This window comes from Tiliqua scincoides, chromosome 7, assembly GCF_035046505.1.
Source record: "Tiliqua scincoides isolate rTilSci1 chromosome 7, rTilSci1.hap2, whole genome shotgun sequence".
NCBI lineage: Eukaryota > Metazoa > Chordata > Lepidosauria > Squamata > Scincidae > Tiliqua > Tiliqua scincoides.
The window spans coordinates 67,054,267-67,069,965 of NC_089827.1; the positions used below are offsets into that span (position 1 = coordinate 67,054,267).

The 15,699-nt window shown below is 39.5% G+C and overlaps 2 protein-coding genes across 7 annotated transcripts in view; both read left to right on the forward strand.

Annotated features, from left to right (window-relative positions):
* Positions 1-15,699, forward strand: part of CEP290 (centrosomal protein 290) — a 53,842-nt gene that overhangs the window by 4,283 nt on the left and 33,860 nt on the right. For 4 of the 6 annotated variants that reach the window (XM_066633146.1, XM_066633145.1, XM_066633147.1 and 1 more), the window contains exons 5-19: positions 153-199; positions 627-770; positions 1,732-1,785; positions 2,902-3,054; positions 3,766-3,948; positions 4,314-4,403; positions 4,487-4,609; positions 6,087-6,210; positions 7,582-7,754; positions 8,207-8,369; positions 9,575-9,675; positions 9,765-9,852; positions 10,773-10,885; positions 12,719-12,803; positions 14,442-14,581. In XM_066633146.1, the coding sequence (XP_066489243.1) occupies positions 153-199; positions 627-770; positions 1,732-1,785; positions 2,902-3,054; positions 3,766-3,948; positions 4,314-4,403; positions 4,487-4,609; positions 6,087-6,210; positions 7,582-7,754; positions 8,207-8,369; positions 9,575-9,675; positions 9,765-9,852; positions 10,773-10,885; positions 12,719-12,803; positions 14,442-14,581 (1,781 nt within the window). Of the gene's footprint in view, positions 1-152; positions 200-626; positions 771-1,731; positions 1,786-2,901; positions 3,055-3,765; positions 3,949-4,313; positions 4,404-4,486; positions 4,610-6,086; positions 6,211-7,581; positions 7,755-8,206; positions 8,370-9,574; positions 9,676-9,764; positions 9,853-10,772; positions 10,886-12,718; positions 12,804-14,441; positions 14,582-15,699 lie in introns of those variants that run through there. The other 2 variants (XM_066633148.1, XM_066633150.1) reach the window with 2 other exon arrangements.
* LOC136656820 (uncharacterized) lies at positions 11,577-12,531 on the forward strand (the record flags this gene model as incomplete). Its single annotated transcript, XM_066633152.1, has 1 exon — positions 11,577-12,531. A coding segment is annotated over one exon (675 nt), but the record flags the coding sequence as incomplete, so codon positions are not given.

Sequence of the window (15,699 nt, forward strand, 5' to 3'; positions counted from 1 at the left end):
TTGTTTAGGGCATACTTCTGAGTAAACATGCATTGTGTCTGAGTACACTTTTAGTTTTGTGTTCAGTATTCTAGTTCAGTATTTTAGTTTCAATGTAGAGCCTTTGGGGGGGACATTTTATTAATTTTGTATGCTCCATTTTATTCAAACAGAAAACCAGTTAAAAACTAAGGTGATGAAACTGGAAAAGGAATTAGAGGTATGTAAAAAAATTAAAATGTAAGGCTTGAATTTTTTTTTGGTATATCTACAGGCAGGATATAAATGTAAGTATATGTCTAGTACATTTAAAGATTTGATCTTAGTTTATGTTTACATAAATATGTTTACATAAAATAAGTTTATGTTTACATCAATATGAATTGATTTAATAGCTGGTAATTTTACAATTATGCTTCAAAGCCTTTGTTGTACGCATTTTGGTTCCAATTCTGAAATGTGCACAGAGATTTGTGTAAGCAGCAAAACTTTTGATTGCTTTTTCTCAAGCTATGCAACTTGCAACACTGTAAGGGAGTTTTTACCTTTTTGAGTTCTGTGTGCATTCTGACTGAAACAGTTCAGTATGTACCTTTTCTGCTTACCTTGAACTTGTTCATAACCTGATTGATTTTAATGCTTTTAAGGCAGCTCGGCAATCTACAGGTGGTCGTGATACTCGTTTTTTGCGTGATGAGATCCGTCAGATGGAAAAACAGCTGGGGAAAAAAGACAGACAGTTGGCAGATATGGAAAAGGAGCTAGAGAAAGAGAAGAAAGTAAATGAACAGGTAAGCAGTAGCATCTGGAGAAAGTTGAGACTAGTAACTAAAATGAAAATGTTGATAATGATGTAGGGCTGTGTGTGGTTTTTTTTTATGTTGTGATGTGCACTGTGAAGTGAGAAAGTTAAAAATATGATATTCCTGCAGTGGGCTGTAGATAAATTGCATAATAGGAATGTTTGTCAGTCATATTTCATTTTATAGAATTCTTTGAAAATAGTGTGTTATGCAATGTTGTAGACTGGTGTAGAAAAGCTAATAACTTAACCAAACATTTCTGGCAGAATTTCTTGTATTGTATAAGGTGTCTCCATTATTATTTTAGTGCTGCATGCTGTAGTTTTGTTGTGGTTTTCTCTACCATCATGGCATCGTCACTTCGGGATGGTTTTAAACGCATCTCCTCCAGTTCAGGAAGGGATGTGCATAAAAAAACCGTATGCAAGAAAATCTGGGTCATCTTCCATTCACAGTACAGTAATTGAATGGCATCTAGAGCACTGCTTCAGAACTTAAACTCCATCCAGGAATGGAAGGAGCGTTCCAGTCTTGCCTCCTGTACTAACACAAGGACACTTTGTGGAAGTAGAATGCTCCTTCTAGTCTTGATGGGAACTTGTATTCATGAAGTGCACCTCTGTTCACAGAAACGGTACTCTGGTACTCTGGACAACTATAAATGTTGCTCACTCTCTGTATGCCAGAAGGTGATTGTCCTCTAGGAAAAAGGGGAAATTTTGTGCATTCATAGTTGTGAACTTGCTACAGTTTTTCCATTTTTACAAAATTAAGGCTGCAAACCTGTACACATTTTCCTAGGGGTAAGCCCCACTGAACGCTTCGAATTGAATTGCTTTGCATTGCATTCAATTGCATTGACTTGCTCCGGAGTAGACATGCATAGGATTGTGCTTTGCGTGCATTTGATGAAACATACAAAAATGTACAATTATTTTTGTCATTCTAGCTGGCACTTAGAAATGAGGATGCGGAAAATGAAAACAGCAAGTTGAGAAGAGAGGTTAGTAAAGAACCCTGAGGTCAATTCCTTGGCACTCTCTTAGCAGACATGCATGTGTGACTGTGAACAATTTAAGTATTTTGAATTTTTCTGTTTGAGGCAAACAGCCTGCTGTTCTTGTTGGAACCTTGCGTTATGTTGTTGTTCAGCTCTTGTTCTTGTTTCAGTTATGAGTGTTTTGTATTCCCTTAGGAGTTGTCTACCTTGTGCTTCCTTGCCTTTGTCATTTCTTTATCAGGCTTTGCATTTTTACTTTCTTGTTAATATTGTCCCAACTGTATCTTACTCCTTAAGAACATTGTCTTTGAAGTAAGGTCTATTAACTTGGCCTGATTGACCCCACACTTGAACTAAGGTTTGACATTAAGAAAAGGATAGTGCCTTCTTTTCTTCACAAGGTCCCTTTGTTCTAACTTATGAACTTCTTTGGGAATATAAGAATTCACAATATTAAGCCTCTAAGGATCTTAGTGTTTCTTGCCCAGCATATTATTTCTACCTATAAAAAGGTTTCTTCTTGGTTTTTGTTTGAATTTGCTTACTAAGTTTTGATTTTCACTCCTTTTCTATTCCAATTTTCTTTCTTATCTATTTTCTATTTCCATTGAAGAAAAAAATGCTGAAGAAAAAGGTGAGGTTTAATGCGAGTTAGTAGATCTTAGACTTAGGCAGTGGTTTACAAACTGTGTGCTATGGTGCCCTAGGACGCTGCGGTGAACTCACAAAGGCTTCGTGGGATGTCCCCACTATCTCTTCCAGCTCTCCTAGATGCACTTTGGATCATGCAAGCTGAATCCAAGATGGTGGTGCCTGGGAGAGCTAGAAAGATAGGTGCCGCCATCTTGGATCGCATGAGATTTCACATGAGCCAAGATGATGGTGCCTGAGAGAGCTGGGAGGAAGAGCATGCCACGAAGGAAGGGCACTGTGACCCACGTAAGTTTGGGAACCATTGATCTTAGCAGTAATAGTAATATCAGTGTACCATGTGATAGCTTGTTCTAGAAAATCTAGGTGAAATATTGACTCGGAAAATCAATTGACACAATTTCATTGGACTTCAGTGATATCCATATATTTAGCATTTTCAAACTACATTTTCTTTGTTTTGTGCAGAATGAGCAGCTTCGTCAGGATGTGATTGACTATCAGAGACAAATAGATTCACAAAAGGAATCGCTGCTTTCACAAAGAGGAGATGAATTAGATTACAGGTCACAGTTATCGAAAAAGAACTTTGAGCTTGTCCAGTATCTAGATGAAATTCAGGTAAACTTGCAGAGGCTACTCAGGGAGGGAGGGGAGAAACTGAGGAGTTTTAATTTTCAGAGTTAGAAGCAAGAACACCATAATTTTAATGAGTAAATGACTTCCTGGCTTATGGACAAATCTTATGGGCAAACTGCACTGCCAGATCCCGCATTCCAGTGGCACAGTGTACTTCGTAGTTCAAGTCACAAACGATGACTGCACACCAGCAATGAACCCTGGTGCTGGTAGGTCAGCATGGGGGACAGGCATGGTGGGCAGAATGGGGCAGGGAGGGGCCAGAATGGAAAGGAGACCAGGGTGGAGGAATAGTGGATTCAGGCAGAGAAGTTTTCTGGGATGGTGGGGAGGGGTGCAAGTCCAGGAGGGGGGTGGGATGGGAGCAGAGGCTGTTGACAAATCCTGTCCCGTCCCCCCCGGCTTCTGAACCCTACACAGATCTCCTCGGTTCTGTGCAAGTTAAATAGCTTTGGCAGATCTGAGTAGACCTATAGGGTCTGCTGAGGCCTGACACAGGTTAAGGGAACCAATATTCACAGAGCCAGACCTCTGACTGCCTCCTTGGTGTACTACAGGATTGGACCATTCATTAGAATCATTCTCTGTTGATATAGTTCTGGTTGATCCTTACAAGTATATCGTCGGTTTAGAAATGGTTTTTTGATACCAAAATATTAGTCCTACATATTTGCTGTACTTTTAAATTTGTAGAGCTTGACTGAAGCTAATGAGAAAATTGAGGCTCAAAACCAGGAAATGAGGAAAAATCTAGAAGAGTCTGTGCAGGAAATGGAAAAAATGACTGATGAGTACAATAAAATGAAGCTTATTGTGCAACAGTCTGACATTGTTATGGATCAATTAAGGAAGGAAAAGGAACAATATAAGCTACAGGTAAGTGGGAACTTGTAGTAAATCTCATTTCTGACATAAGGATATATAACAGTTCTATGCCAGGACAGATTACTTTACAGAACAGAAAAGGTAGTACTCAGTAATGGAAATATGAATGTTGTTTTTCATCTTAGATATCTGTGTCTCCCTAACCACCTATGGCTCTAAAATTATGGAACTATCTTCCTAATGTGCTTAGAAAAATTACTTCTTTTTTAATTTTTACAGAGGTTACAAGTATTTTGTCTTCCAACTGACGTTTTGGTGGTTTTAAATTTTGTAACCACTTTTCAAAGTGTTTTTTTAATTTTAAACAGATGCCTAAAAATACAAATAATGCAAATATTTGTATGGCATCTCCACAGGCACACGAGCTAACAGATCAGCTGAAAGCTAAGAATGAAGAGGATGATCCCCTCATGGCAGCTGTAAATGAAAAAGTGGAAGAATGGAAGGTAATTCAGGGGGCATGTTTAAATTTAGTCCTTTAGGGATTATATTTTGCTCGGATGTTCCCTGACCACCTTCTCCTTCACAGGGAATTTTAGCTTCCAAAGATGATGAAATCATGGAGTATCAGCAAATGTTGTTGACTCTAAGAGAAAAACTAAAAGTGGCCCAGCTTGATGCCGACAAGAACAATGTTATGTTACTCCAGCAGGTACTATTTTCTGTGCAGCAAGCATGCAAGTAACCCAAAATACGTGTGTCATTTTTGTTTGCATTTACGCAGGAGGAGAAACCTAGTGGTGGTCATAAAGAGCAGTGCAGTGAAGAGAAGGCACACTTAGGCCTCAAACTTATGCAGCAATATTACTAGCACAGGTGACTTGCACCAAATGTTATCGCCTCCGAAGTGAGCTGTTGTGCCCTCTTTGTATCCAGCTAAAGAGCTGGCGTAGATCCGTGAAGACTCTTTGGTGATTGCGGGGCTTTCAAGGAAAACAACTCCCCTTTTCCCTCCCAAGCCTCTCAATTCCCTTCTCCCCCCACCATAGCATGCTGCACAGCCTATTTGGGTGTGTCTGTGTGCAATGGTGGAGAAAACATAGGATTGGGCTGTTATGGTTTTTGCCACATAATGTCTACTGTCTGTGGCGGGCTTCTTCAGAAACCAGTGTAATTCCGTTGTTACACTGGCTTCTGAAGAAGTCCGCCATAGACTGTGAGTGGAACTTCAAGGTATTACTTGTTTTTCATTGACCTCGGCTTTTAAACTCAAGAAACATTTAAATTGTGGATTTTGGCTGGGAAAACATTAAGAATTTTGATTGTTTTCAATATGCAAAGTGCTATACAGCCTTGACTCAATGGGCATGGCTGCCTGGATCTTCCAATCTATTCTTTCCCATATACATTATATTCTACTGTACTCCTAGCAAATTGTGTCCCTCTTTTTCCCTGGCTCCTACACTTTTCTTTTTCATTTCATTTCAATCCTAAATTAACTTTACAGGAGGCTGTACGTTTGTTCTCCTTTTCAGTAGTCCTTGTTCCGTCTTGGGAAACCCTGAGCTTTAGCTGCTGTTAAATCCGTCATCATCACAGTGTGAGAAACTGTATGTCTGTGTGCTTTCTTTGGGTGATCTATTTAACCCCAGGGAACTCACCACCATTTTTAAGAAACACTGGTGTAATTATGCCTTTTTAACATGGAAGGGAAAAATGCAGTCTCAATGTTTTGTTCATTTCCTCATTCATAGTTGTTGTTTCATGCATAGGATTCACGCACTGTCAACCCCTTCTTTCATACATATGGTGTTAAGACTTGCATGAAATCTGCATTCTTGCAAGTTGCATTAATTTATAATGAATAAGTGCAGCATAGAATGCAGAGCACAGTTCTCTTTGAACAAGCATATATAATGGCATATCTTTGTTCATAATAAAGTTCACATGACATTGAATAAAAGAATTTAGCTCTACAACTTTGGGGAAAAAAGGTATAATCATCATTGTAGGCTGTACATTTTTTTTATTTCTCTGCTTTATTTTTTTGCTCCATTTGCCTTCACTTATCCTTCTTCTAGATCATATCTGAACTTTATATTGTAAGTATTTCCATTTTGCATGTTACGTTGATATTTCTGTATTTATGGTAATTCTTCTATGTTAAGAACAAAATTATACTTTTGCAGGCTGTGCAAGAACGAGACAGTCAGATAAAACTGCTCACTGAGCAGGTTGAACAGTATACAAAAGAGATGGAAAAGAATACATTGATAATTGAGGACCTGAAAAGAGAACTTCAAAAAGATAGAAGTAACTTTTTTCTGTCTTATATAATATTAGCAATATATGTTAAAACTGGATTTAAAATAGAATAATTTGGGTACAAGGAGGTCATATCAAATGAAAATAACTGAGTCCTGTTGACATGAATGGGATTTGTTGGTTAGGACTAATTTGTCCCATGTATTTCAGTGGGTAGAATCTGGAGTTACACTTGTGCATCCTGTACAAATGTAAGCCACCTTCCCCACTGTTTCCTACTGAAGTTCCCTGAAAAGCTGCTGCTGAAGATTGGGAGACCCTTGACAACAGCTTGTGAAGGAACAGGATTGAGGCTGGAGGGGAATACCTGGAAGCCAGAAAGAGAGATGCTACTGGTGTTCCTTGGAGCTACCAAGTAACACCCTCCCCATATTGCATTTGTGCTGCTGCTGCAGACCCCCTGTTCCTCAGCGGTAATTTTTGGGGGTGGATATAGCTCAGGGACTTTGATAGGGAGGTGTGGGGAAGATCGGTTATGCTTGTGCAACTTGCTTGGTGTTGCTATCCAATGGTTCTTAGTCATGAATAACTTTCCCAGAATGCAACCTGAGAGGCCTCATTTAAATGTAAGAACAACAGGTGATAAATTATTGCCTAGTAGGTATCCAAACCTGTGAATTCAAACAAGTCAAATTATTTTGTACTTAGTTGTGTAATTATCAGCCCAATCCTAACTAAATTCCCATGAAGTGATGTAACAGCACAAGTGCAGCTTCTTCTGCATCTTGCGTAGGAATTTGGACTGCTGGAGGTCTCCTTGGGGTAAGGAGAAATTGATCCCTTGCCCTTGGGTAGGTCCTAACAGGAGCAGTGGGTCAACTTGGACCTGTGCCAGTGATATTACTGGTGCAAGTCTGAGTTTATCTGTGTTGGCGGATCAGGCCCCAACAGGGAGATGGCATAGGACGGTTGCCAGCACTACTGATCCTGCTTCTCTCTCAGGCCCAATCTGCTCACCCCTGCCTGTGCCACTCCCTCCCTGCCCTCCCCCTGTCCCTTAGTTGGACTTGCCTGCTCTCGCAAGCATCCCTGAGTGCTGGTGCCAGCAGAAAAGCTCCGACCTTCCTGCTGATGCTGACAGAACTTACACTGTTGCAAAGTGCTTTATAGTGTTTTTTAATAGCGCATGCCAGTGAAGTGTGTGCTCTGCCAGTACAAATAGGCAATAGGATCGGGCCATCACTTTATACAGTGTCTTCAGTGAACCTGTGTTGGGTACTAACCTTGAAATTTTAGCTTCCAGAGAGCAAGTGATAGGGCTGGGAAAGAGTCTTATGTTTTTATAGGCTGTCCTTGTAAAGTCAGTAAAGCAGAATGGTTTAAAAAATGTAAGTTGTGGTCATTCTTTGTATTTCCTAGGTCGGCCATCTCTTCCACAACAAGGTTATATTGAGGAAATACAAGGGAAGTTACATATGCTAGAAGAGAAAACCAAAGATGCCGAGAGGGTAGCAGAACTTGCCGAATCTGATGCGAGAGAAAAGGACAAAGAACTGATTGACACCTTGAAGCGGATGCGAGATTATGAAACGGTATATAAGTAGATAACACAGAAGCATCAGACTTTGTTAGAATGGGCCATGTGTATTTAGATAACATGGTCCGCTGTTCTAAAGTGAGTTAATCAGGGAAGAAAGACTCCCTGATACACAGAAGTCTTGTCTTCGTTCTTGGCTTTCTTCCATGAGAGATTGGCTTATTGATGAAGCTATAAACCAACAATTCTGGAGGGTCATTAATAGCTTATTATACTGAAGCTTTATGACAATAGGAGTTTAGAAATACTGAAATAAACTTACTTTATTATGTGTTATTGAGGCATATGTAATATATGTATTATAACTTAGGTTGCAATCCTACGCACGCTTATCTGGGAGTAAGCTTAATTGACTATAATGGGACTTAAGTCTGAATAGATATGCATAGGATTGGGCTCTTAATAATGGCACTATAAATTAAATCACTGAATTTCTCATTTTCTAAGGGAGTATATGGTCTGGAAGATGCTGTTGCTGAAATAAAAGCTTTAAAGAAACAAATTAGAATAAGAGATCATGAGACTGAAACCTTGATTAAAGAAGTGAATAAACTTGAACTTAAAATAAATGATTTTCTTGATGAAAATGAAGATCTTAGAGAACGACTAGGTATGTATCTCAATAAACTTTACAAATATTTAATTGTAAAGTGATGCTGAAATAACCTTCTTTATATGTCTAGCATTTTAGTCCTGAAGGAAATCTCAGTTTCAGTTTTTCTTGTTGACTTGAGATGTGCAGAGAAATTCTTCCTAGTAGAGGAAAGTACAGGATTAGCAGAATGTATTTTCAGCTTTTAGACTATAATAATAATAATAACAGGTATTTATATACCGCCTTTCTTGGTCTTTATTCAAGACTTTATTCAAGGCGGTTTACATAGGCAGGCTTTATTTAAATCCCTTACTAAATAGGGATTTTTACAATTTGAAAGAAGGTTCTTTCTTTCAAGAACCACTACATTCAAGGTGTTTCATTCCGATCTGGCTTCACATTCTGGCCTCCATCCTCCCACGCTCAGAGCAGATGGAATAGCTCGGCTTCAGCTTGACAGCTGCTTCAAGGTCGCACGGGGTGGCCTCGAACTGGCGACCTTGTGGATGTTATCTTCAGGCAGATGGAGGCTCTACCCTCTAGACCAGACCTCCTGCTCAGGAGTGTCTAGGGATGGCTAGGGATGGCTAGTGAAATGTCTAAATGGTCAGGTGCTTTCTGGAGCAGATCCATCAAACAAGCCAGTCAGGATTTAATGGCATAGAACAGATTGCTGATACTGGGAAGATAAAATGAGAACCTGTGACCTCAAGCCATTGCATGCAGCTGTAAAGTTTATGTTGGTTTCAGTCTTTGCTTCCATTTTATTAACTTTGTTTGATTAGACTAGATAAAAATATATATTAAAAATGTGTTCCCTTGTGTGGATTTATAAATGTATAATAGTTTACTGATTAGACAAGCAATATTTGGTGCAGGGTGTAGATAACCACAGGTAGTCAAATTAGTTCTCATTGCTGTCTCCTGAGGCTGGTTTATCTCCCAATGCTGGGACAAATCTTCACCTACCATTTAGAGCAAATTTAGAAATGTGTACTAGAATTGATTTGCAGGGTTCTAGAACACACTGCAGTGTTTGCACCAGGTAGCAAGCAGTGGCTGGATATTGCTCTCAGTTTGGACAATTAAAATAGTCTCTGGGACATAGTACAGTGCCTAATAATATGATGAACAGTGGTAGAGTTCTTTCCCCAGTAGTCTTTTCTTACTTAGGTATATAAATGTTTTCTAATGCATATATCATACATGTTGCATTTCAGGCCTTGATCCAAAGACAATGATTGATTTAACTGAATTTAAAAACAGCAAAGCACTCAAGCAGCAGCAGTATAAGGCTGAGAACCAAATCCTACTGAAAGAGGTACGTGATTAATGAATATATTTGTTTCCCATAAAATAATATGCTACAGAAATCTTCTCTTGGTAATAAACATTTAAAATATGTTGTAGATTGAAAGACTGGAAGAAGAACGTGTTGCCCTGAAACAGCAGATTCGTAAACTTGCTCAGGAAAAAGGAAAAAGAGCTGCAGCTTTAGGTAGGCTGAGTTCTTTATTTAGTTATTTAGATATTTAATGCCAGTTATTTAGTGCCATGGAACAAATGGTACAAGGTTCCAGAAGAGCCTCTGTTCATTTCTTCTCAGAAAAAAATTTCCTTATAAGTTTATAAACAGATATCCTGCCCTTTTATTAAGGCCTCAAGGTGATTAATAATATTTAAAACAGATAAGAACAATAGAAGCAAACAAGCATCAAATAGCAGCCCCAGTTCAAGATGTTAACAATGACTATCCATGTTTAAAAGCAGGGAACAATCAAGATAATGTAATGGGGGGAAAATAAAAAACATTAAAAAGCCCAGGAGAAGAGTTTGCAGGTTCTTATATGAGCATTTTTCCTCCAGATAGGATACCTCCAAAGGAGGATTAAACAATTTGAATCTTTTGGCAGCATCTTGAGACAAACAAAAGAAAAACTACCTTTTACATGTTTATCAAACTGTATTGTGAATCCAGTGTTGTCTTCTGCTTCTTTGACTAGTAGGACAGAATTTTTCCTTAATGTATGAAGCAATAGATGCTAAACCCTGCTCATCTACTTGCTGTTTGCTTCCATCTTAAGGATTTTTTTTTTCCTGATAGCCAACCCATTTCTAAACTCCTGTGGGCAGTGGGACTGGGCAACTGGTGACCCAATTTGTAGCTTCCACTTTTTGCTTCAGTTCCATCTAGACCCTTCCACCTTTTCCATGCCGTACTGAAGTGTACTATCTCTTATATATGCAGGGCCCTTCCAACAGTAAATGAAGTCTCCTTTATACACCTGGGCAGTTGAGCCTTTCCTGTTGTCAGTTGCATTCTAGATTTTTTAAATCTTTCTTTTGTTCTTGATTTCTGAAGTCTGCTTTGAATTTTTCTAATTTTTGATCAATTGCTCATAAATCTGTTCGGATCAGGATTGGACATAGAGGATCTACATCTGACTGATACCTTTAGTAAAGAACCAAAGATGAAAAAGGACACATCTGACTTTATGAGAACAGCTAGCATTGATGAAGTCAAAACAAAGGTAAAGGCATAAGTGGTATCCGTCCATTGTAGATTCCCCTCTTATGTTTTCTTCAATTGGAATACTATTAAAGTATGTCTGTACAAAACAGTATACAGGTGTGTGTCCCCCCATATCTGAGGATCCATTTATCTGTGGTTCTTTGTGCCCCCCCCATGCCATTTGTCTTACATTAACTGTTGCACCAAGCTCTGTTGTCTCTGGCAGAATGCTTCAAGAGGAACATGACAAGCAGGCAGACTGAATGATGGGGAAGGAAGACAACCAGAACCTTAACAGAAAGCTTCCTGCTTTCTGTTAGCATTCTCTTAGTCACCCTTCTTGGTGTTCAGTTTGCCTGCTTGTCATGTTCCTCTTCTAGAGTTTTTCAAAGGAAGTGAGCTTGGTACCACAGTAAGTATTGAATTCCCTTTTATCCATGGTTTTGGTATCCAGTTGGGCGGGGCACTACATATTCCCCATGGATATCTGGGGGACACCTGTATAACAAAATTATAGTATAAAAGTATGACATATGGGCATCTTGAACATGGCTTGTGCATATGAGTAGAATGGTAGTTTCTCAATACAGGATGGCAGCTTGTGGAACACAGAAATGAATGCATATTTTCTGCTGAAAGATTCTAACTCTTTTTTTCCCATCAAAGTTATAGAATGCAGCAGCAAAAATGCCAAGACTTTGGGGAAATGATTGAAAAACCTGCCACATTTCAAAGTCAGTGCGTCTGGGAAAAGTGAAAGCATTTCTTCTCTTTTTCAGTTTAGTTCTCAACTTACTTCACAGCTCCAAGTGAAGGATAATTGTGACGGCTCCAAGGCTTTGACAGTAGATGAGCTTTACAGTTCCCTAGAGCAACGACCCACAGAGATGCTAGAGTCAACTTTATGTAGTAAGGCATCAAAGGAACTAACAGTAGGTTGTCCAGTTTCTGCTATGCAAACAAAACAAAGGGTTAGTAGAAGACGGCAAACACGAAGGCAGATGAACAGACCTGAAGCTCCTTTTCGTGCTCGTAGGCCAGTGCTCCCTGTTCGAACGTTGTCTCTGGATTTCCAGAAAGGGCTGCCTCTTTCTGTACTTGGAAGGTCAGGGTCATCCTATACATTGCAGGAGGCCATGTCAAAAGATGAGGGGGACCATTCTGAAATGAGATTGTTGGATTTGAGAACTGATTTGTCAGATGCAGGCAAGGATCAGAGATACTTTCCAGAATCCTGGGCAGTAGAACACATGGAAGGAGGACTTTGTTGTCAGCCAGTGAATACAAGTCAGGTAGATGAAGCAGAATGTCTCATAAGGCAGCAGAGAAGAGAATTACTTTTCCATAAGTCAGAGGTGAGGCATTTTCATCATACATGTTTTTAATAGATACCTTAGCATTACATATGAGACCCATTTGAGAACAGGTAGTTAAAAAAATGGTTAGCTAAGAATACAGTGAATGAAAATGCAAAGCTAGAGACTGAAAGCTACAGGGCAATCAAGTAGTTCAAGGTTTTTCCAAAGAGTTATGTGTGATGAAAGCCCACATTAAAAGTCTGTATTATGTATCTTTCAAAGATGCAATATCCTGTGAATGGCTTTATTGTTGTGCAGATTGCAGTATTTGAGTGCCTCTTATGGCAGAAATAATCTGTATGATTTGTTTAGAATAAATGAAATGCACTGTGTTGACATAATGTCACAAGAAATGTACTTCGTATTTGTATAATTTAGTAACCTTTCTTTATTCCCTTTTCTTCAGTTTCTATTCTTCAGAAAAAAATAAAGCTCAGCCTTTTTAATACAGTTTTAAAAATGCATTTTTATGCTGATTGCGTTTTTGTTGGCAGAGCGACTGCCTTGCCAAAGAATTGCATGAACGAGAGAGAGACTTGGAACAGAACAGGACTGTGATAGCCAAGTTTCAATCCAAATGTAAGTAGCTATATAAATTAAATACAACAAGGTGTGTGATGGTTGATAGATCACAAAGAAATTAACAGGATCTCATTTTTGATTCATAAGAACATAAGAACAGCCCCACTGGATCAGGCCATAGGCCTATCTAGTCCAGCTTCGTGTATCTCACAGCGGCCCACCAAATGCCCCAGGGAGCACACCAGATAACAAGAGACTCATCAGTGCCCTCCCTTGCATCTGGCATTCTGACATAACCCATTTCTAAAATCAGGAGGTTGCGCTTACACATCATGGCTTGTACCCCGTAATGGATTTTTCCTCAAGAAACTTGTCCAGTCCCCTTTTAAAGGCGTCTAGGGTAGACGCCAGCACCACATCCTGTGGCAAGGAGTTCCACAGACTGACCACACGCTGAGTAAAGAAATATTTTCTTTTGTCTGTCCTAACCCGCCCAACACTCAATTTTAGTGGATGTCCCCTGGTTCTGGTATTATGTGAGAGTGTAAAGAGCATCTACCTATCCACTCTGTCCATCCCCTGCATAATTTTGTATGTCTCAATCATGTCCCCCCTCAGGCGTCTCTTTTCTAGGCTGAAGAGGCCCAAACGCCGTAGCCTTTCCTCATAAGGAAGGTGCCCCAGCCCCGTAATCATCTTAGTCGCTCTCTTTTGCACCTTTTCCATTTCCACTATGTCTTTTTTGAGATGCAGAGACCAGAACTGGACACAATACTCCAGGTGTGGCCTTACCATAGATTTGTACAACGGCATTATAATACTAGCCGTTTTGTTCTCAATACCCTTCCTAATGATCCCAAGCATAGAATTGGCCTTCTTCACTGCCGCCGCACATTGGGTCGACACTTTCATCGACCTGTCCACCACCACCCCAAGATCTCTCTCCTGATCTGTCACAGACAGCTCAGAACCCATCAGCCTATATCTAAAGTTTTGATTTTTTGCCCCAATGTGCATGACTTTACACTTACTGACATTGAAGCGCATCTGCCATTTTGCTGCCCATTCTGCCAGTCTGGAGAGATCCTTCTGGAGCTCCTCACAATCACTTCTGGTCTTTACAACTCGGAAAAGTTTGGTGTCGTCTGCAAACTTAGCCACTTCACTGCTCAACCCTGTCTCCAGGTCATTTATGAAGAGGTTGAAAAGCACCGGTCCCAGGACAGATCCTTGGGGCACACAGCTTTTCACCTCTCTCCATTGTGAAAATTGCCCATTGACACCCACTCTCTGCTTCCTGGCCTCCAACCAGTTCTCAGTCCACGAGAGGACCTGTCCTCTAATTCCCTGACTGTGGAGTTTTCTCAGTAGCCTTTGGTGAGGGACCGTGTCAAACGCCTTCTGAAAGTCCAGATATATAATGTCCACGGGTTCTCAGATTCAGTAGCAGAACTTGGCTTTTGAATGTCAAAAGTTGATGAGAGATGTTAGGAATTAAAACATGAACATTTTAGCTGGTTCTTTAACTAGTGTTATAAGTTTGCATTAGTATTAGTATTTATATACCCCTTTTAAATAAAAACGTTCACAAGGCAATTTGCAGCATTCCAAGTCTGACTAAAAAAATGTATATGAATGTGCAACTATCCACTCCGAAAGCTTTCCAAAATGAAATATATGCTGTTTTAACTATAGTAAAAGAACTGGTAGAAGAGAATAAGCAGCTTGAGCAAGGCATGAAAGAAATTCTACAAGCAATAAAGGATATGCAGAAAGATTCTGTAAAAGGTGAAGAAACTGCTTTAATGATCCCTAGTCTGGAACGATTAGTAAATGTAAGTTTTATTTCACTTCACCTATTTGATTAAGTTCATAAATTGTTTATTTTAAAGAGACTTCACATTGAACATTGTGTGGTCTTCAGATGACACATAAAGATTGAAAGTACGAAGGGGAGCTTGTTCAGGGAAAAGGTTTTCTTATGAAATACTCTTAGAAGGGTTGCAAATATTTAAAAACTTGGAGGCTACCAGTACAATCCTGGAGGCCAAAATTCTTTTTAAATCCTAGGAATTTTGTTTTCGTTTGTACCATCGGCAATGCAGGCTTCAGATTATGTACACAAGAACTCTTCAAGATTTAGATGCAGCAAGCCAAACCCCAGTTGCACATTTAATTATTTCTAGATTAATCTGATTAATTTAACAGGAATATTTCGACCTGACAAGAGTTGGTGTAATCTTGAATTAAAATACAGCTTTTTCCAAGCAGTAATACAACATTCTGAAGTACTCATTAAATGCACAGTCATTAGAGACTGAACTGTGAACTGGAAAGCCCCTGAGTTGAATCTCTTCTCTGCAATGAGCTTTTTAGGTGCCCTTATTCATGCTGTACTCTTTCAACCTCAGCACCCCATCTCCATATGAGGATCTCAAACTGGTCTCCCTTACAATATTATAAGATGTTTAGATAGATGATGCGGATGAGCATTTCAGATGTGCTGAAATGCTATATAAATGTTAATAATTTTAATTACCAATTGCATATGTTACCCTGCACATGCCCGTTCTTGTCTGATCTTGGAAGCTAAGCAGGGTCAGGCCTGGTTAGTACTTGGATGGGAGACTGCCTGGGAATACCGGGTGCTGTAGGCTTACACCATAGTCTTTCGAGACTGAAGGTTGCCAACCAGTGTTTTTCCCATATGGGTCTTGCTGGTAATAATCAGGGCCAGTCCCATTCATCATCCAAATTAGGTGTTCTGAAAATGCCAGGAGTAAAAACCATTCTACTTGGCTATACGTTGATTGAACTTGCACAAATATGTCAGCATGGTTAACAAAGAAATCTGGACGCTTTATACATTTCTGTGGTTTTTCAAGCTTGTGAATATAAATGGATGTGGAAAACATTTTTTTTTCTTTTCCTTTCTGGTGAATGGATTATTAAC